Genomic DNA, 23,589 nt, shown 5'->3' with positions numbered 1-23,589 from the left:
TTGTGTGACTTTAGTTATTTTGCTATAACCAAACTGGAAATCATCCAAATTCGCAAATCAGCCAATCTTGAAACATACTCAATCTGTTAGTTTTAATCCTGTCTCTCATATACAGGAGATAAATGTGTACATTTTCTTTCTCCTCCACTTACCCACCCAGTCCTGGGACCATCCATTTATATGATAATTTCATTACAGAGCAAAGAGTAACTCGGCCCTACTGCCCAACGATTTTTAGAACTTGAATGGAATTAGTTGGCCAGGAGGCACAGAAGTTCTTTTTATTAAAATAGGAACATATTTCAGATTTGGCTGAATCAATATTATACCTTCTCTCCTCCCTTTTTATGGCTGTATCCATAATAACAAAAAAAACAGGATATTTTTATCCATACTTCCTTGAACACTCAATAATAACTTGATTCTTCTACTGTACTAAGCCATAAGGGTAGATTCATCAAACCTACCAAGCCAAAGACAATCTGTGCTATTATTTTCATGTGAACCCAATTGATGTTAAAGGAAATGCTATTTCAAAACAATAGAATCTGAAAACGGGTAGTCGGTGCTATCTTGGGCTTTATACATTGTCCAGGATACAGCACTTTGAAATTTTATATATCTTAAAAGAGCATTGCTTCATACTGCCACTATCAATCAGCAAAAAAGACAGCCACCTTTTTTTATTTCTATATATAATGTACTGTCTTTTTTATTATTGTTGCTTAAAAGGTTACCAAATCTGCATTCAGATTTTAAGAAAATATATGACTAAAGCATTCGGTAATACATATTTTTGGATAACAACAAGAACCAAAAATCTTGAGAAGAATCTTTCATTTTAAAGCTGTTCTATCTGTGATTGTGTCTTCATATTGTTTTTCCTTTCTGTTTAATTGTTAGGTGAGCTCCCCATTGGGAGAGTGACTACGTTCAAAGAAGTGTTGTTAAAGTTGTGTTGGAGAACACACAAACCAACATTTCAGTTAAGGGATAATCCAAATAACATAGTCCAGTATCATATAATCAGTTCAGAACTCAAAGTTTGCTAGCAGTTGCAAAACCTATAATAGCACACGGCACTCAGATCAGATCAGCCCAGCATCTAAGGAGCAGAGAGCTAACAGTCATTCTGGCTCCCTCTTATGGCCGATTGAGGAAAACAGCAACCAATCACATATTACAGTATGATTTAAAGGAACAGGTATAGCATTGTTACATGATTTATATATTGCCAACCCAACCTTGGTAAAGTGGTCTGCAATGTTATTCTCAGACATACAATACTCCATATTTGTTTCTCAGACCAATCCCTTCTGTTTTATTCATTTTTTTTTTCAGAAGTGATTTGCCATTGCCTCCTTCCTAGGTCTGATAGAGCAGGGGTCTCCAACCTCCAGACTGCAGGTCACTACCGGGCTGTAGCCTGTTCAGAACTGGGTCACAAAAGCAGCAGATGAGTGTGTGCATGTGTGCTCCTCCACGTGTGAGCAGCAAGAACATGTGCGAAGCTCCATTTGTGCAAGCAGAGGGCACGTGCTCCCACCACTCATGCAAATGGAGCTGTGTGAGCACTTGCTCACTGCTTATGGAGAGTCATCCCCTGGCTACTGGTCCGCCAAGCTGGAAAGGTTGGAGATTGCTGTGATAGAGGACTGGCCCAAGGTCACCCAAGTGGTTTCATACTGGAGGCGATACTAGAATTCACAGTCTCTTCGTTTGTAGCTTGATGCCTTAACCATTACACCAATCTGGCTTCATATAAATACAATCAAATAATTTTAACATGATGATGACATACAAAAGTCATTTCTGTTCATTTAATAAAGCAGTCCCCAACCTTTGTGGCTTAGCAGACCGGCTGGGGGAGAGAATGGAACCAGGCCATGCAAGCAGTGGACCAGCGCTCACATGCATGCACACACAACTCTAATGCAAGTGGAGTTGTGCATGCATGTGCATGTGCGCTGGCCCACTGCTAGCACAAGTTAAGCTGCACACCTGTGCATGCCGGCCTACCTCTCACTTGAGCCAGTTCTGAATAGGCCCCGGCCCAGGGTTGGAAATCCCTGATTAAATACATTTTATAGGCTTGGTTTGGAAATATTACTTTGAGTCCAAAAAATTATTACCCAGATTTTGTTGTTAAGAAATGTAGATAGAGTTAAAAGCACTTGAGTTGTGAATTTTTAACAGCATGTTATCCATCTTTGATACTAAAAGATACGCATATTGGCTATTATTTTTTAATAACATCACATTGTCAAAAGTACCAGTAAGGCTTTTTTATATAATTTCTTCAGCTAGTGCACATACCTTAGTAAACTACAGCTGATTTTTTGGAATCGGAATCATGATCTTTTGCTGTGATCTGTTAATTATTACTGAACTCCTAGAACAGGGGTCCCTAAACTTGGCACTCTAAGAGCTCGCTGGAGAATTCTGGTAGTTGAAGTCCACAAGTCTTAAAGCTGCCAAGTTTGAAGACCTCTGTCCTAGAAAATGATAGTCAGCTGTCCAGATTTGAAAGAAACCCATAAAATGACAGAAGGGGTTTATACATTTTATTATTTTTCATGCCAATATCGCTTCCAAAGAAGCCAGTGACCCAATTGTTTCATTTGTTATGAAAAAATGCTAGAAACGGACTTCAAGTTCTTCACCATGGAGGAACTTTCCAGACAGGGCCCCCAACTAGAACAATTACTATTGGAGTGAAAGGATTATTATAGCATTCCCACGAGGCTCTGACTCCTTGTAAACCTTCATATGATGTCCTTCAGTAGCCAATTTATCTGGGGCATTACAAGACTTAAGGAGGCTGAGCTCCTGTGAGAGTCAGAAATTAAACTGCAACACTAAGAGTACTAAGGGGAGGGGGGGATAGGTAGGAGAGACTTGGGATGAGCTACATAAAGCATTGTCTTATCCCCAGTTTCAACATACATGGCTGCATTTGCAGGGAAAAGCAAAGCCAGAGCTTCTCTACCATTAGCCAATGGAACTTTGTACTTTTTAAATTATCTTATTTAGGTGGGGTTTTTTTTTTGAGGGGGTAGTCACTGATCTAGCTTGTAATTAATGAGAGGAGAGAGGGAGGCCTACTGACTCACTTCAGATGAATTTTAACTCCTTTTGTTGCAGGGGAGAATTAATTATATAAAAACAAAAAACTACTATGTTGATATTGATATTACCTATTGTAATTATATTATTTCTAGGTAGATATGTTACTTCTAAGTGTCTAGTGGTGTTTCTTATTTTTTATGTCTATGTTTTATTTCTTTTTCTACATATTTACAGTGTGCTGTTTATTTCTTCTTTTTATATCTCTGGCTTATTTCTATATGTAGGTACCCCTCATCTACATTCTACTTTCATGTGTCTGTACTTTCTTATTTCTCAGTTAGGCTTCACCATTTCTTTTCAAGCAGCAAAGGTTTTCAGCCTAAGCCAAGGAAAATCTTTCTATTGTTTTGTTTGGGTTTTTTTTTGGTCCCTGCTAGATTTTTCATTGGCAAAACATTTTTTTTGCCAGTGAAACAGTGCTGTTTGGTAAGAATGGTTGACTTTTAGACCCCTAGGATTTTGTCTATTTTTGCTGATGTGGTTATTATGCCTGTGATTCTCCAGATCTTGTAATTTCCCAGGTGTGGCTGGGTCTCCATCCTTTAGCCTTCTTAAGTCTCCAACTAATAATGTGCCACTTGGTTACCCACTTCTGATATCCCTCAAGTCCTTTTGAGGCTTCTGCCATGGAACTATCACATCATTCATGATCATCACCCAGTCACTGCCCACATTGCTCTTCTTTTCTAAGGTCTGGCTGAGGTGTCTTCTTCACAGACCTTTGGCAAATTCAGACACCCTGCGGGTTTCATTGTTCCTGGTTACTTTCCATAAGGATTCATACCTTCACAATTCCTTTCACTGATATACCCATAACACCTCCTTTTATGGTTGGTGAGTGGGTAGAGTCTTCAGACTTTGGAAGGACTGAAGATTTGGAAGGGAAGAGAGGGGAAGGAGGGAAATGCACTGATCATGGCAAAGCTCTCCTTCCACACTCCTTAAAAATACAAAAGCATTTATGTAAAGTCTCCACTATGTGATTTTTGGGGGGGTTCACTTTTGTGTAGGGCTTTTTTTTTATAATGTTAATTTTATTTTTTCTTGACGACTGATTACTTAAATGTTTTTTTTTAAAAAACCACTAAATTAGTAGCTAAAGTCTCTGATCCAATGCCAAGGGCAGTCCAAAAGAGGTCATCAAATTAATTTAAGCAATTTCCCAGAGGTTGCATGAATGAAGGAAACAGGATCTCAGATTGGTAAATTAATTTGCAGCTGGCTAGGAACCAACACAGAAAGTTGGGTTCTTAGGGTTCTCTGAGTTTGCTTCTCTTCCTGGAGACATTTCATTAGCAAGCTTGGTAACATTAAGAACATAACAATTTAATGCATTCTCCCTGATAGCAACTGAGAGAAAGTGCTCATTTTAATTAAGTCGGTTTTAAAAAAAAAATGTCCGAAAGACGCACTATATCTCAACCAGTCTTTGCATTTGTACAATACAGTACAGAAATATTCAGTTTTAGTAGCAACACATTCTGGATAATTTATAAATACCTCATTTTCTTGAATAACCAGCTTTTCTTTCTATTAGCAAAAACATGTATTGTAATTCTGACCTATCACCTGCTATCACCTAGCTTTCAACGTGTTTCAAATATTAATAGATGTGATAGTCAATCAAAACTCTGTTTTACTAAGTACCACATACAGAAGGCAGCCTTCTCCTGCAATTAAATCATTCAATAAAGCTCTGGATCCTACATCAGGCTATGGGCATCTTTTAAAGGTTTTGTTGCAGTTATTACCAGAAGTTACTGAGAGTTTAGACTGATGTGAACTGACATGCAGCTGGGGTGCCAACCTCTGTGAAGCCTTTTGGTTAAAACCACTGACAACTGTCTGTCACTAAGCATCCTTGGAAATATAAAGCTCAGTAAAAAATTGGAAGACGGTTCATGGTCAATGGTTGTTCTTGTTCTGAGGCAGAAGATAGCAAGCCTATTGTTCAGTTTCTGGAGTACAGCTCCAAAGTACATGATTGGTCTTATCTATAGAAGTCTTCATAAATATTCCTGATGGCTGACAAGTATAGCAATTTTTAAAAACTGATGTTCAAAACTAAGGATCAACTGTGAAAGTTAAAATAGCTAAACAAGACTGGTAGAAAATTCATATAAATAAAATAAAATAATATTGTTAGATAAGTGCAGTATTGGCTACAGATTTATACAATAAATTGTATTAAGAAAGGAAGGAAGGAAGGAAGGAAGGAAGGAGGGAGGGAGGGAGGGAGGGAGGGAAGGAAGGAGAGAAGGAAGGAAGATGTCCAACAAAATATGGCCTGGAATTGTGGCATTCTTAGTGAGAGACACTGCCATAAAGTAATGAAAAACACCTTCTAAGCTGTCATAAGGCAGAGGTCTCAGAGCAATAAAGATCTTCCAATGGAAAGCATGGAATTCTTTCTTTTTTGTTAAGATATTCCTATGCTCTGCTTATGAGCTTAATTTCTGATGCCACAGATGAATAATTACACTCAGGAAATAGTTAAATGCTCCTAGAAATGGCAGGCTACATTTTAATACTGATCACTGTCATTAAAACATTTACCCAAGGACAGGAAAGTTATGTTGTTTTTTTGTCTCCTGATATTTTGAGAGCTTGACAGGTAGGAAGGACTGGTAGAATTCAAATAGCTTGTGTACATTTTTATCTCCTCTTTATTCCATATATCAGAACATCTATGCTTCTGAGTCAACAATTTGTTTAACATCTGATGGAATTTGTGAGTAAAAGAAACCAAAAAATAATAATACCAGTTATAGGAAAGTCTTTTCATAATCACACGGCTTTCTCTGACGTTCTTTCTTCTTTTCTATTCTGATCATCTTTTTCAGCATGAGCAAGAGAACTGAGCAAGAACACATTGGGCACAGAGATTGTAAACACTTTATTTTAGGATAGTTTCTGATATTTTTTTTACCTAAAGACAATATGAAAGTGCTCCTTCCCCATTAGAAATGGTAGTTGAAAAAAGGAAACAAGGAACACCATATCTACCTTGCTGCTAGACAGAGGGTTGCCTAGCAACAAATGTGCCATATTTTAGTTTGCGCTACTTATCTCTTTTCTGCCCAAGGCAAGTTCGACAACAGTAGAAGAGTCTCTTGCCCCACTGCTTTCACATATGGGAAGGTTCAAGAGTACAAAAGTGACTGCCAAGCACAAGTATAACACTTGTTAAAATGAGTGCACACTATAGGACAAGGAAGCTCACCGTGGTTGCTGTGAGATAAGTGAAAAAGCAAGCCTTTTAAAGTGGGAGGCAGAGAGGCTCAAACTGCATACCACACAAAGCAGACTGGTGAAAGTGAGCAATCTGGACCTACTTCACACAACTTCTTGCCCTTTACCAAGCTTTCTGCCAGTGATGAAACAAAAGGTTCTGCATATCAACAGACATAATCCATTCCTGCTTTGATGTTGGGCTGGAGTATGTAGTAACACAAAGACCAAAACCATTCAACTTCCTATAAGGGAGGGAAAGGGGAAGGGACAAATCCATCCTACTTGTTTTGAAAATCTCAACGTTAGTCATAATTACATAGTATCAAGAGTATCAGGTTGATATCAACTATCAGCTATTTTCTACTTTCTCCAGGACAATCTGTTTCCAGTCTGGTCTTTCAGGTCTTCCAATATTACATCCATCACTACTATAATTGACTCCACCCATCTTGCCACTGGTCATTGTCTTCTCTTTGTTGTTGTTCCATCTTTCGCACTATTATAGACCTCAAAAAAGATAGATCATTGCAAAGTGTGTCTGAAGTATGAAAATGTGAGTCTAGTAATTTGTGCCTCAAATGGGAACTTAGGGTTGATTTGTCCTATGATCCATTCATTTCTTTTATTGGCTGTCCATGGTATTCTCAGGAGTTTTCTACACCATAATTCAAAAGTGTTGATACTCTTTCTATCCTGCTTCTTCAAAGTACAATTTTGCTTCTATAGACTGACACAGGGAAAACCATCACCTGTCTGATCCTGATCTTTTGACACTTCCCAACTTCTAAGTATTTTTTTCCAAGGTCTTCATGGCTACTCTGCCAAGTGCTAGTCTATGGCACATTTCTTGGTTGATTATTTCTTTACTGTAGACAGTTGTTCCTGAAAGACAAAAGCTATGCACCACTTCAGCATCTTCATTTTTAATTTTAAGACTGGTTACTATACTTGTTGTCATGGATTTGGTATTCTTTCTATTTAATCTTAGTCCCAGTTTTTCACTCTGCTTCTTGATTTTCACTACAGATCATTTGCATTTTCATGTATCAGTGTGATCAGAGTACTGGAGGTTATTGATATTTATATTATATTAGGTAATGCCACAATAACATTATCAATTACTACAAGAATCATCCTATTGTTTTAGGTAGTGTTTTAAAAAGGTATTTGCTTTTTATAATAATAATATATAGCAAGCATTTGAAGAATGTAAATAGACTTTCTGCAAATATATTAGCTTTACAATGCCTTTAAGGCATGTATGCATGTACGTAGACAGTATTGTTTTTGTTTCATGGAAAAAGAAAAAACACAAGGAACAAGATAATGCAGAAAAAAAAGTGAGCATATTCAAGACTGCTTGTTATTGGCTATTAATAGGCTATATCAGTTGCAAATTAAACTGCTGCTTTAAGTCTTTAAATTCTATATGATTGACTTGGTGCCGAGATACTTGTAGAATCACTTTCTCCAGCCATAATGGAACCCATATTTTGGAATACTATTCCCCAGAAATGTCCCTTCCCAACGCTGTTTACAAAAGTGGTAAAAACAGGTAGCTCTCTTTTTTGTAGGAGTCCTACAGAATGGCTTGATGCTATTATGTAGATTACCGTATTTTTCAGAGTATAAGACACACCTTTCTCCCTCAAAAAAGAGGCTGGAAATCTGGGTGTGCCTTATACACTGAATATAGCATTTTTTGCCTCCCAAACCCCCGCCCCCTTCATCAAAATGGCCGTGCATAGCTTGTAGGAACCTTTTAGAGAGCTCCTGAGGGTTGGGGAGGGCAGAAATGAGGAAAAAATGGCCCATTTTTTGCTCACTTTTATACCCAGCCCCAGGCTCCAGGAGTCCTCTGCAAGCTCCCTAAAGGCCATGCCTTTTGGGCGGGGGGGGGGAACGGATCTGTTTTCACGAAAAACGGGCCACTTTGGGGAGGTTTGCAGAGTACAAAAACTTTTTTTTTTTAATTTGCCTCTTCAAAGCCTTGGCGTCTTATACTCTGGTGCATCTTATACTCTGGAAAATACAGTAGTTTTACATGATGCCTTTATTGTGTTTATTATGTTGATTTTGATCTTGCTAATTGCTTATTAAGCATACTGTGGGTTATATATTCAACAAATATTTTACACTGTTTATGTTGTGTACCACCAAAAGGCTTTTGATTGTAGAAATATAGAAATGTGACAAAGAAACTAATAAATGTGTATACATACAGTATATTCCAACAAAACTCAGGAATTTAGAGTTACAGGGTGCACACGTGCGCACACACATGCACATTCTCTCTCACACAGACACAAAACAGAACTACCTGTTTTGAAGAAACCCATATTGGAACAAAGAGAATTTAGGCTGCTATGTAGAACTCTATTAGCAATAGTTCTGAAATCACTCTTCAGTGAAACTTGCAGATAGATTCAAAACTCACCTGAATGTAAATGTGTAATGTGTCCTTCTGAATGTTGTTTTTATTGGCTAAGTTGAGAAAAAAGAACTGTCACATTGGTTTTGCCATTGCCATTATCATCTGATTAATAGAAATCGTGATTAACAATAAACCTATGATACTGATGCTCCTGTAGCTTGAGAACAGGACAGAACATTCTCAGAGTCATGCAAGAAATGAAATACTACTATTCTTTAGAGAATATGCCAATTAGTTACTGAAAATCTGATTCAACAGCAGAATAGACACACAATGTTGATTTGCAATTCAATTATCAAATTTTCATTAGTTTAAGGGAACCAGTTTTCTTCCTTTATATAGCACTTGTTATATATGAAATTGCAAGACTGCTGGTCTTAATTCAGCTGTACATAATTCAAGATGCAGTTGCTTATTGTCTAAAATGTGACCTTCAATTTCCTGACCAGGACAAGTACATTAACAAATAAAAGTTCTACTCTTAAGTCTACATGGGAATGGAAACATATAAAGCAATGTTTCTTAACAGTTAGTCAGAGGACACCAGGAAGTACCCCCAAGGCCCTTTCAGGTCAAGGTCCACGAAATCAAAATTATTTTCCAGCCTATGTTGAAAAATAATACAGTATTAAATTCTATCAAACAGTTGTGAGAAGTAGTAGTGGCAGTGAATGTGGCAATTTTCATTGTTAATACAGTAAACATTGCTAAATATAACTTATATAAACAAAACACTTTGGGGATTCTCTATAATTTTTTAAAGTGCAAACGTTCCGGAGAGAACATTTTAAGAAACACTAATAAAAAGTTTCCTTCCATATGTAATTTCATAGGAGACCGTAGATTTTCTTAAACTGTTGTATTTTTCTTCCAGGAAGAGAGGATTAAAAACAGCAAGATGCAAAACATTCACTCTACAGTTGATCAGGGAAGATGAGAAAGTTTTGAATTAGATACAAGATATTTGCAGGGGGACAACTACATGAAGAAACTTCTTAGAAACAGAAGAAAGCCAAATGGAGGAGACAGCATGATGCAGGAATGTGACCCAAAGTTCTAAGACTGTGAAGAGGAGCTCTTATATTTTGGATCTCCAGAACAGATTTCAGGGCCTTGTTGTTTATGATGCTTCTAAATCCCTAGAAGAAGAACAGTCTTCATAGACTATAGGCATTAAAGGATGGACAATGCAAGCTATAATAAGACAAAACTTCCAGCCTTTGCCCAGAAGAGAAAGAACAGATGATGATCAAGAAGTCCTTGAAAAGGGAGTAAAATAGAAATGTTAGCCAGATAGCTTATTAATAGAAATGTGCTGCCTTCTATAGAAGTTAGCACCCATTCCTCTACTAGAAGAATGAAATATTTTGAGAAATATTTAAAAGGCAGAATATTATATTTTCCTGGATGAGAAATTGAGAAACATGCTCTTGGAGGCAGAAAGCAGTCCCCACCTTTCTTGATGGCAGATGTCAGCACTTAAGAGGTAAAGAACTTATTGAGATCTAGGTAGCTCTATTCATAAGCAAATTCCCTGCAGCAAGGTCTGAACAAAGATAGGATTAGCCCTTAGGCACAATAGGAATTGCCCAACAAGCTCCTTCATTGCATCAGCAGACCAAGCTTCAACAAAGCTTAGCTCAGACAACCTACAGAGCCAGCTATGACCCCTACAACAGCCAACAGCATACATGTTCTTGAACAGGAAGCTCAAGTTCAAAGCCCAAAAGAATGCATAAATACTGCTCACTCTCAACTCCATGTGGTCAGCTGCCCAGAACCACCCATGAACTACTGCTTCATCACTAATTGGACCCTCTTTCCAATCAGCCTCCAGCCTCCATTTTGCCTCCAGTGCCTTTCTCCCAGCTTGGAACTGGACCTGGATATTTCTTCTAACACTTCTTCAAACCAACATTCAGGATGTGCTAGAAAAACAAGACTGTTAAGTCCACTGATCAACGTCTTCTAGGATGAAACTTGCAAGTGGAACACAAGAATTAGAGAGTATAACGCATTCAAAAATATTAGTCTATACAAAAAGAGAAGGAGATTGTTGCAGTTATATGTGAAAGGTATATACCAAGAATCAGGAACTTGCAAATTACAGTCTAATTGAATATCTTTGGGGAAGGAAATAAAGCGAAACAAGAAGAATATTGTGGAACGCCAGTTTGGTGCAGTGGTTAAGGCATCAGACTAGAAAGCGGGAGAGCTTGAGTTCTAGTTCCGCCTCAGGCACAAAGTCAGCTTGGATGACTTGGGCTAGTCACTTTCTCTCAGGCGTAGGAAGGAGGCAATGGCAAAACCACTTCTGAAGAACCTTGCCAAGAAAATTGCAGGGACTTGTCCAGGCATTCTACGAGAATCAGACTTGATGGAAGGGGGGGGGGGAGCTGTTGACCAGTAGAACAGATTGCCTTGGGATTGATGGACTTTCCTTTGCTAGAGGTATTTCAGCAGAGTTGAAATTGTCATCTGCCAGGGATGCTGGAATCCTGCACTGACCTGGGAGTTGGAACAGAAGTTCTCCAAAATCCTTTCCAACTTTTACATTCTGCGATACATTAATCTAATCCACAGCCTTCCTAGCCTAACCCAAAATTGCCTGTCTGCTCATAACGTTTAAGGAATGAAATGCACCATCAATTTATATAATCTTCAGTGTTTTTAAAATTCATTCCTTTTTTTTATCCTCTGCAATCTCTGAGGTTTTTTCCCTGCTATTTTTCTTTACATGCCTCCAATATCTTTTCATGCCAAGTTTTGTGTTGCTGCTGATTATACTCTGCTGCTTCAATCATTACTGCTTCTTTTTTCATCACTTTGCTTTGCTTTTTGCTTTTGCTTTTATCTCTTTTTCCACCTCCTTCCATTTTGAAATGAGCTGCTAAGTTACTGGTCTAGAGGGCAGCTGATTGTTTGAACCAAATGTTCACCCTCCTCTTTTTAAAAAGACAACCAGAGCTGCATTTCATCTTTAGCATGGGGACCTTTTGAAGAAATCAGCTGCTTTATCTTTTCTGCAGAGCCCTTGGGATGAAGAAGCAGAAAGAGGTTCTTCTTTGGCTCAGTTCACCTGACCAAAGTCTCTCATTAATATTTTAAGACCAGAATCAGAAATGTCTTGCTTGTGCCTTAGTTGCTTTGGGGGAGGTAAAGGGAAGCTATTTGGAGAAGTTGTCTCCATGGCAACTCATATTCCCCTCAGCAAATGTGCACAGGTCACCTGTTTCTGTGGAAGTTTCTCCCTTATTTTCTTTCCCTGCCTCTCCAACAGGTGCCAGGGAAGCAGATGCTGTTTGCTACACCAGCCAGATGATGTGAGAACGTCTCTGATTCAGGAATGATACCTCAAAAAGGCTGACCTCCCGCCGGCTCGAAAGTCTGCAAACGTCTGCTTTGGCATGTGAACAGAAATAAAATGCAGAATTCCAAGTAATTCACATGGTGGGAGGGAGACAAGAACCTTGACAGTTCAGGGCTTAAGTGCAAACCTGGTGAAACAGAAAGGCCAGATGGTGACAAGCCTGGATGCTTGCATGTCCTACTGCCACGTTTTTAAAAGTTGCTAAAGTATAGGAGAGAGAATGAGATTTTCAAGCCAGAAGGGATTGACATAACTGACTTTGCAAAGAAAATGGGACATTACAGCACTGCTAGTTTCTTCAATATGAGTCTTTTTGCTCTCCCGCTTCAATAACAACCTAGACAAAAAATGGATATGCAGTCACAGTCAACATTAATTTTCCTTCTCTTAAAAAAAAACCTCCTACATTCTGATAGAATTATCAAATAGTACCATACATCATAGTTTCCCCAAAATACATAACTTCTAGTATCCAGTGATGTTTCAGTATATAAATGAAGAATAGTGACATTGTCAAGCCACTGGAATTCTTAACTTTATTCCATCTTAAGTCTGAGATACTACATGACATTTTTTTAAAAAGCCTAATGATCTTAATGTTTACATAAAATATGGTCTTAGCAAGGCTATCTATCCAAGAAACAAGCAACAGTGAGAGACAAAATATAGCTCTTGTACTTTATTTAGATAAAAGTGCATACCAAACATCAAGTGTGTTTATATCTGTTTCATTTCTTTTACTTTATTTTACCCAGATATTTTTTGGAATATGGAACTGAGATGCTATCACAATGTCTACAAATGTAATTTCAAGTAGCATATAGCACTCTTCACAAATCTGTATGGTCAAAGGCCACATCAGAGGAGGGGAAATCATTTATCACAATGAATGTAGAATTGCTAGCTTCACTAATCCACTCTACAGATTTCTTCTGAGACCCTCTGTTCCCAGCTTGGCATTGCTGCTATTGTTTTTTATTATGCTTCTATACTACCCAACCTACAATGACTTCTAACAATGATGTTGCTGCTCCCTTAATTTAAAAGATCAAGATTTATTTGGGAATATATTTGCCACATGTAGAATGGGAAATATAACACATTCCTTAAACCAAGAGCTAATAGTACAGTAGGAGAGCAACATTACTTTATTTCTTAGTTTATAGGAGAGCTTATAGCTTGTGCCGGATATACTTTCTAGATTGAAGTGAAGATCGGGCAGATTTTAAACAGCATAATCTCTTGTATTTTATGAAAAGCTAAATTTATAGTTCAAACATGGGCCCAAAACCCTGACAATTTTCTGTCAAAATCTTAACTGGATCTGACTAATAAATCTGAATTAGTGTAACGACCAGTGTAATGATCAAGCTAGAAAATATGTATCACTTGTGGGGAGAGGAGAAGCGATTCCCTGAATCAAGTTTTCAATCTTTTTCAAGATTAATAGTGGGCAGGTGAGATGGTTTTAAAAAGCAATTTAGAAAATACATTATCACAGAGTCATTTGCCATTGTGCCTAGGATAACTATGCAACTAATTCCAACCTGCTTCTCATTCTATGCTCTTCCACTTTGGTGACTGAAATTTGCAATACTATCCCCATCTGTTTCTGTTTCTCAAGAAAGATAAACACACCAAGCAGATATAAGTTTCTGTCTTCGATTTCTGTTTCCGAGAATTTCAATTTATGGCATTATTCATTCAGTCTGAGAAATGTAAGCATCTAGATTCTGAATGCATTCCATTAAACAGTCTCATTAAAAAAGCTACCAGGTGTTTTCAGCATAATCTGCAGCTCTCTTTTTAGTTTTAATATTTTCAGCGCTTTTGTGACAGATGCTCTCTCCAGGACCTTTCCTACAGCATCAAAATGTCAATTCTACTCCACAAAGCAAGCCTACATTTAACACCAGTGATGAAGCTCTTCTCCTTTCCCTCTCTACCATCCATATCAGCTCAAAGCATCACAAAGCTTGTACAACTGGCCACAGTTATAGACAAAGGAAACTGGTAAACAAATGCTGTACCTACCATATTTTTCAGACTATAAGACACACTGGAGTATAAGACTCACCAGGATTTTGAAGAGGCAAATTTAAAAAAAGTTTTTGCACTCTGCAGACCTCCCCAAAATGGTCTGTTTTTCACAAAAATGGGCCCATTTTTGGCATGCATGCCCTTTAGGAGGCTTATAGAGTCCTCCTGGGGGCTGGGGGACCAAAAACAAGCAAAAAATGGTCCGTTTTTCACTCATTTCTACACTCCCGAGCCCCCAGGAACACTCTGGAAGCCTCCTAAAAGCTATGCATGGCCATTTTTGCAAAGGGGGCAGGGTTTCAGGAGGCCAAAAATGCTGTATTCAGTATATAAGACACACCCAGATTTTCACCCTCTTTTTTGAGGGAAAAGGTACATCTTATACTCCAAAAAATGCGGTACTTCCATAGTTCAATGTCTATGGAGATTATGTCATCCAGGTGATGGTTTGCCCTAAAGATGCTTTTTCAAGAGGCAAGTGGACTTTCTGGATGGGGGTTTTCTTTGAAGAGGTTTCACTTCTCATCCAAGAAGCTTCTTCAGCTCTGAGCTCTTCAAAGAAAAACAAAAACCCAGGAAGTCCAGTTGCCTCTTGAAAAAAGTACCCTTCATAATCCCATAGTTTCTTGAACCAAGGGTTTTACCTCTTATCAGCACTACAGGACAGCAATCCCAGGAGAAAATCAAGTATAAGCAAAAGGAATATGGCAAGATGCCACAACATTCTGCATATTCTGCTGCCATTTAAACCTGCGCTCCTTACTACTGAACTTAATAAATAAAACTATTCAATGAACAGAATCCACAACTAAAGACAGATTACTGCTTTTAAAAGGACTTTGGGAATTCCAATGCAAATCATGGAGTGTGATATGCTAAGCTTGGCATGAATCTTCAAAATCGCACAAAGCCAGACGCAGCCAGAGCTTTTCACAAGACTGGGATTCTTGCCCAGGCACTTCATAAATAATTGTGTCATGCAAAAGATGAACAATATTTGCAATGGGGTGCTTCTCTTCCATAAACAAGGTGAGTGCTTCTGGATTCAGCTACAGATTCCAAAACAAGTGATTTAGATTACGAATTCACTTTATCTACTTCTTGCACATACAGTATGTAGCTATTATAAAATTAGCTACATCTTTGTTCCAAAAGCAGAGGTAACAGAGAGAATACACCCTCAGAACAGTTTATTATTTGTTGCTTCCATTGGGGCCAGGGGTGAAATCTACTTAGCTTCGCTACCAGTTCGCAAATGTAAGCACAAATGTGAAATCCTGCTTTCTAGTTAATATAAATCATGCATTACAGCTGATCATCAGAAATATCAGTTCACCTGAACTGGTAGCATATTTTTACTACCAGTTCAGGTGAACCGGTAATGAACCAGTCCGAACCGGTAGTATTTCACCCCTGATTAGGGTCTATTAATGATCTAGTTTCTCTGAAGGAGCAGAGACAGTATTGAAGTGGAAATCAGTGCCCAAAGAGACTATACGTATCATCAAATCCAACTTTTACACAGCTGTCAATGTTAACATTAAGAAAAATGGAAATAAAAATAAATGAATTAAAGCAAAAAATCAATTTGCAAGTAAATCAGGGAAATGGCTCGTAAATTAATTATAAAAATACAAAGAAACAAAAATGATACTGAAACTGACTCTATATTAACGAGCAATGTGGCTACAAAAAATCATTTCAGCACTATTATTCTAATTTGTATAAAGGACATGGTATCTCTTTGAAGAAAATAGTTGAATATTTAGAAAAACAGAATCTACAAGACATTTATCGACAAATTTCTACACGGGAAACATGAATGGATCTATACGTTTCTGAAGCTATAAAAAGATTAAATTATGAAAAATACATGGAGTCCTCAACTTACAACCACAATTGAGGGCAAAATTTCTGTTAAGTGAGACATTTGTTAATTGAGTTTTGCCCCGTTTTACAACCTTTCTTGCCACAGTTGTTAAGTGAATCATTGCAATTGATAAGTTAGTAAGCCAGCTGTTAAGGACTTTGCTTGTCAGAAGGTCACAACAGGTGACCTTGGGACAAAGCAACGGTCATAAATATGAACCATTTGCCAAGCATCTGAATTTTGATCACATGGTCACGGGGATGCAAAGGTCATAACTTTGGAAAACAGTCACATTTTTCAGTACCGTTGTAAGTTCGAACGTTGACTAAACAAACTGTTGTAAATTGAGGACTACCTATACCTTGACCAGAGGGATTATCAGTTTGTTACTATAAATGATCTGAGGATGAACTCTCACAAGCTCTACAAAATATGATGAATTCTAATTTACACAAAGGAAAGATTCCAGACTTGGAAAGAGGCTAATATAGGACTAACACCAAAAGAAGAACAAGATTTGACTTCGATAAGAAATTATAATTCAATATCATTTATTGAATAATGATTATAACTTGTTCACAATGATCCTAGCTGAAAGTTTAAAAATAATTTTGCAAGAATGTATTCATGAAGACCCATGTGGTTTTTTTAAAATAAAAGTCAGTTAAAAGATAGTATCAGAACCGAGCTAGAATATTGGAGCAGCATAATGGAAACAGGCTGAATTAATTTTTTTAAATGCAGAGAAAGCTGTTGACAATTTGAATTGCACTTTTCTGTTTAAAGTTTTGGAAGATATGCCTTTTGGAAAGAATTTTATAAAAGGGGTATAGTCAATGTATCCTTCACAAAAAGTACAAATTATTGTTAGTGGAGCTCTAGTCAAACCATGTGAGAGACAAAAGGGAAAAAGCCCGGGCTCTCCACTCTTTCCTCTTCTGTTCATTTTGGAAATCTTGAATGGAGACGCACAAGATAAGAGGATTTAAGAAGAGGCAAGATTTAAAATTTAAATTAAGATTTGCAGATGAGTAGTTGCTGATTTTGGAAGCGTCTTTAAACGGAATTGAAATATTAATGGGAAAACTAAAAGAATTTGGTGCATTAGCAGGTTTCAGGATTAATAAACAGAAGTAACGAAATACGATGACACAAGAGTAAACAGAATAGGCGAACAAGATGGGTTTTAAGATTGAGGAGAAGGTACAATATTTCTACTGAGATTTTCCAGAAAGAAAATACCTGCTTTGACAACTGATGTACTAATTAAACAAAGGCAGAAAGTTAACGACAGGGGAGAAACCAAAGTTAAATGTAAAATATTGTAAGACATAAAAGAAAAAAAGAGGATTGGGTTTACCATATCTGAAATTATATTTTGCAGTTTGTTGTTTGGTTTGGATGCAAAAGTAGACATTGCTGAGAAACAGAAGGCTTTTGGAACTAGAAGGATTGTGACACGAGAGTTGAGGGACGCGGATATTTATAGTATGATAAAGCTAAGGTTACTTAGATATTAAAAATCATTTTGTTAGACATGCCATATAGAGAATATAGAATAGATATAAACCCATGTTGTGCCTGAAAATACCTTTGTGGCTCTCAATTCAAGAAGTCTATTATAGAAGAGAAATAATAAGTAAACACAAATGACTAACGCTGGGACATATTAGATTTTTGCCACAGGGAATGTAAAATAAAATCAAGAGAAGATATGCTGGCAGAAGGATATGCTTGTCAATGGTTCTCTTATGTATAATTATTAGAAAGATTTAAAGAAGATAATTTGGGTTTGAGCATTGTAAGACTGAGTTTAAAACAGAATTATATACAAGTTATGAACATGTTATTGCTAAAATTTCCACTGAAATTTGAAACAGAAGAACAAATGAAAGAATGATAAATAAGCTAAAAAATTTCATTATAACATGCAAAATGGAATAATGGAAGAATATGTGGTTGAAAAGGCCGAAATTGACATTGAATTCTTAAAGAGAATTCATTATAAAATGATATATCATTGGTATATATCACAAGAAAAATTGTCTAGAATGTATAAAGGTAAATTTATGTTGGAAATGCGACCAAGTGGGGATGCATAGCAGTTGTGCAAAAAAGCCAATTTTTGGACTCAACTTTATGCACTAATTCAGATATTTTTTTAAGATTAATATACAATTGAAACCAGAGACTTTTCTATTCAGATTGATCAATAAACAATTGGGGAAAAATATGGAATTTTGTTTTTATATATGATGACTACAGTTAATGTTATCTGGAATCACTTTATAGATTTTTTTACATCAAACAGAAAAAAGTAAACATATGATATATGGTTTTGATTATTAAAAAATAATAATAGAAAAAATAAAAGTCACGCTGTAACCATAGTTTACATTTATACTTGTGGCTTCTGTAAAAAAAATTGAAAGCTATTTTATATATTTTTTCTTTTTCTGTATATTTGCTTTCTTCTTTCCTTTCTTTATGTATTCTAAATATTAGTTTTTGTTAGTTTTTGTCTTTTTAAATAGTTTTTTTTTAAAGGTTCATAATTAATAACAGTACAGTTACTCATCAAGGATGGGTTGCTGCCGGTTTTACTACCGGTACGCAACCCATGCGCAATGCACATGCACTTTTCAATGTAAATTGCGCAGAACAATTGACAGTGAACTGCGCACGCGCAGTCACTAAAAACAAAAATGGTAGCGCCCCAGCAATGCTGAGGGAAGCGCTGCTGGTTCTGCGACCCAGGCCTGAATTCCACTACTGGTTCGGCAGAACTGGGACGAACCAGGAGCAACCCACTTCTGTTACTCATGCTCTAGTCATCTCCAGATTGGACTACTGCAATGTATTCTATATGGGGCTGCCTTGAAGTGTATCCAGAAGCTTCAGCTGGCAAAGAATGCAACAGTGTGCGCTTCTAGAACAGGGAATGTTACACCTCTGATCCATAAGGTGCACTGTTTACCAGCTTGCTTCTGAGCACGGGTCCTAAATTTAAGCTTTAAAGCCTTTTATCACATGGGACTGCCTCTCCCCAATTACATCAGCCTGCCTGACTAGATCTGGCAGAGCATGTGCAGATATAATCAGCTACAGTCTTACACCTGCTGGGTCTCAGACCGCAAGCCTTCTCTGCCATGGCGCTTGCCTTATGGAATATTCTTCCACTTAGATTAGATGATGGATGTCAAATTAGCAGTGTCATGTGACATTTTGCCACGTTTTTCCCCTTTGCAGAGCTGGGATGTGTATGGCCTGCATGTGACTCATCCGGTCTGTGGGCCACCAGTTTGACATCTCTGGATTAGATCCATTCCTTCTGATATTCCAGAAGTCCCTCAAAACCTGGTTATCTAATTAGGTTTGGTGCTCTCAGGGAACCAGAGATATGCTCCAATGGTTCTGTGGCTAGGTGCTCATTCTTATCCTCCCTTTGCTTAAGGCTGATATATTTGTTTTTATAATTTTTTATCTTTTAATCTTCATTTTACATGTTTCATATTTCCTGGTTTTGTATGTTTTGTTATTTAATTATTGTACACTGCCCACAGTCGTATTTGGTGAGATGGGCAGCTATGCAAATTTGATAATAAAATAAAATAAAAATAGCTTTAGGTTAAAAAAAATGTCTATATTCATGGTCTGCCCATGTTGTTCCCAAGTTTTTTTCTTCATGATCTACATTCCAAGCAGCAGAAGAAAGCAGAGGAAAACCCCGAGGATGAGGCTTATTCAACAGTTTAATTTAATTGTGTTGCCTTTGCCTTTAACAATTTTTTGCTTTCAAACAGATCATCCCTTTTCCAAGATGTAGCCATTCAAGTATGAGCCCATATCTGAGACAGATAATAAACAATCTAACTGAATGGCCCTTTTCCAAAAGCAACCCTACTGTTTAGAGATCTAAAATCTCAGGTGTGGTGAAACACAGCGTTCTCACATAGTACTTTTTTTTTTTAAATGGCAAACGTTTCAGTGAGAGTTGAGATTTAGTGATGTGCTTTCCACAGTTAAAATTTTCAGTGGAGAATTAGTTTGACAGGAAATAAGAATCAGTCACGCTGTACAGGTGATATGAATGGAAATGTTCCTCATGTCTAAGAGATAAAAGAGAGATATTCCCTTCAAATAGAACAGGGCTGGTTCCCACTGAACTTCTCCTCACTCACAAAGCGTCATTATTCTCTCCCTTATTAAAACCTATCGGCAGATATACAGGAAAATCTCTAGAAAAGAGATGTTATGAGTCCTAGACATGTTCACTTTCAAACAGCTTTAACAAGATTTCAACCCTAACCTTTCTCAAATAGCTAGAAAAGTTATAACAAAATATCTTTCACCTTGGGATTACATAGAAAAATAAAAGCAAAAATGTTAGGAGCATAGCAAACATGCCCAGACTACTACAGAACTCTACACAAAATCATCACTACTATTTAATATTATTCACCATCTTGGTTAGAGCCATGAGTTAAATATTACTCTGAAGTGCCCTACTGGAAAGACAATTTAACAATTATGAATTCACATATGCTCCGCTAAGTAAAGCTGGGACCTTGTCCAATAACCTGAAAAGAGAAATGCAAATAGGAAATACAATGATGAGTATCTAAAAAGGGGAATTTACCTTTGTCAGAGATCTACCTGTCCCAAGCCCTTTGTGTTCAGATAGTTCCACTGAAGAACATCCAGCTGCTTCTTATTGTAGCATAGAATGTATATAAAAACATTCAATCAAGTACTTGTTCAATTGGACAGTTCTCACATTTTCTGAATATTTATTTAGTTGTCCACAACAGCAGAAACACAACTAATGGCTTGCCATTTATTGAATAGCAGACGATCTGAATTTATGTGATCAACTAGAAATACATCATACAATATATATCCTCTGCAGAATTTTTTTTAATGGAATTTTAACTCCCAGGCTCAAAATGAAAGATCTGTTTCACTCACCTTGATGTATACATCAAGACTTGAATGGACACGGTTCACTGCCAGATGGATGGATAGTGGAGTCGTATAAGGGAAGGTTGCCGTGACTACATGACTAGGAGCTGGGAAGTTGATAATCTTGAAGCCATACTTCAGAAACATGTTGATCACTTTCTCAGATGGCTTGTCGTCTCCTTCACTCAGGACACTACCTACAGCATAGCGACATTTCTCTGGATCCACCTATGGAAATAAGCAAGAACTGGTATTAGAAGGCGAAAGAACTACAATGCTACATTTAAAATAATAACATATACCAGTCTTATTATTCTCTCCTGTTATAGTTTTCTTTTCAGACTGTATTCTGTTCTGGAGAATTTTGGTTTCTTCAGAAATTTTGTTATGTATCACTATTTTCCCAACTATAGCTCTTTTCTCAAAACCTATAACAGCCACAGGGTAGTTTTCATCAGAATCAATGTAAGGTGAGGTTTTTTTTTTAAATGAACACTCCAAAAATAGTGCCAATCCTTTTTCCTTTTTTGACACATGTCCAAGGTTTCCAGCAAAACAATCAATCTTAAAAGTCATCCAGAAGATTGGCAGGTTGAAAATATCAGTTTTAAGGAAAGACATTGTTAAAGGCAGGGGTCCCTGGCTTACAGCCCACTACAAAGCCTTCAGCTATTGGGAACAAGTCTCCAGAAATGGCAGGCGAGCACATTCATTCACATGCACATCCTTACTTGCACTAGCAGTGGGCAAGCAGGTGTGTGCATGCTCCATTTGTGTGAGAGAGGTGTACGCGTGCCTGTCGCTCACACAAAGACAGCTGCGTGTGCATGGGTGCTTGCCCACCACTCATGAGGAACCTTCCCCTCTTCCCCTCCTTTCCACAAAGCTGGAAAGGTTGGGAAACTCTGGTTAAGGAAGCTACCAAGTTACAAGGCTGTATGAATGGTATCTCTTCATCAGATGTTTCATATTCGCTAAAACACAACACAAATACCTACAAAGATGCATTTATAAACTTGTGTAAACTGGATACGTATTGTGGGAAGTTGATTTATATGTAACAAAATAACCCCAGCTTTAATAAGCATCTCTCTTATGGCACTCTAAAATTCCCCCTTTAAGAAGTGGACAAATGAGGTACAATACAGTTTAATGGCAAGCACAAACAAGCCATTTTTCATCCAATTTCCAAATAATTCCTGCCAATTAACAAGCCAAGTTATCAATGTTATTGATGATATAAGTATGATATAGAAATGTAAAATTAGAATGACTAATTGTTTCATGCTAAGGTTATTCTTGCATAAGTGCCGAAATAGACTGCAATCCATAGAAGCTTATGCTATCCTGGTGTTTTGTTATTTTTTTTTTGCTATAGAGATCCACAAAATTTTGTTGGTATTTCCCTCACTGGTGCATCATTTAGCTATTTTGCTATTCTTTTTAAAAATATTTTATTTGGGATTGAAATTTCTATTATATAGTGCCGCATTATTTCTTGGCTAGAAATATAGTCCCATTTCGCAGCCCTGATTAGACAAGGGCAGAAAATAACTTGCTCACAGTCACTAAGGAACTAAATGACAGGGGACAGCTTAGCTCATTAATTTTGCACATCTAAAAAAAAATTCTTAGACTTTAGAGTGAAAGTTCAGCTTGGCATAACTAAAATGACTTAATTATAGTTTTAATATGGCTCCATAACTCCTTTGTTTGTAATGCCTGAATCAGCCCTGGAATACATGGAGCCACAAAGGACAGGGAAACACTTAGGTAGATAGCTAATTTCTCAGATACTAAATAATCACAATGCGTCCGTAACAGGAGAAAAAAATGTAATTAGAGAACATTTTGTATAGTGATTAAGGTGCTAGAAGAAGAACAGGGAGCTATAGGTTTTGGTTCCCCCTTAGGTATTAAAGCTGGCTGGAAGACTTTGGGTCAACCCCATCTCACAAGGTTGTAGTTGTGGAGCGAAAGCCTTATATACACCACCTTGAGGTATACCCCAAAAAGATAGGATATCAGTCAATCAAATAAATATATTTCAGATCAGAAAGTATTCATTTATTTAGAAAATTTAATGTTAAAGGAATGGTTTCAATTCACATGTGTGAAGTTAATCATTAAATTTACCAAGACATTGTTTATAGCATTTGTTAGAAAAATCCTCTTGGGCCATTTTGCCACGATGGAATTGCAACACATCCCCAGATAATTTGAAAATAAGTTACTGTTTATTTAGTTGCTTATCAATTGTATCTAAAGAATTCTAACAAGCCACCATTTAAGGGTTTGCATAAACAGCACTAGTTCTTTCGCCATTTATTCTTGAGTAACAATGATATATGCCAGCTTTTTAAAAAGTGGGCAAATCTTGTACATTTTTTTTTAAGTCATTTTATTGACATTTATAGGCCGCCCTTTTCCCTAAGGGGACTCAGGGCGGCTTACATTTCATAGGAGGGGAGTGTAAGACAGGACACAAAAGAAATGTGAATAAAGGAAAATAACCAATAAAAACACAACATTCATTCGACATTCGGGCGG

The 23,589-nt window shown here is 37.2% G+C and overlaps 1 protein-coding gene across 2 annotated transcripts in view; it reads right to left on the bottom strand.

Moving 5' to 3' along the window:
- Positions 1-23,589, bottom strand: part of TEX264 (testis expressed 264, ER-phagy receptor) — a 172,061-nt gene that overhangs the window by 101,976 nt on the left and 46,496 nt on the right. For both annotated transcript variants that reach the window (XM_032209477.1, XM_032209478.1), the window contains exon 5: positions 21,046-21,267. In XM_032209477.1, coding sequence (XP_032065368.1) covers positions 21,046-21,267 — 222 coding nt within the window. The remainder of the gene's footprint in view (positions 1-21,045; positions 21,268-23,589) is intronic.

Source organism: Thamnophis elegans, chromosome 2 (genome assembly GCF_009769535.1).
Source record: "Thamnophis elegans isolate rThaEle1 chromosome 2, rThaEle1.pri, whole genome shotgun sequence".
Taxonomy (NCBI): domain Eukaryota; kingdom Metazoa; phylum Chordata; class Lepidosauria; order Squamata; family Colubridae; genus Thamnophis; species Thamnophis elegans.
The sequence above is the reverse complement of the archived record's forward strand: the minus strand, read 5'-3'. Positions and strand labels throughout refer to the sequence as shown.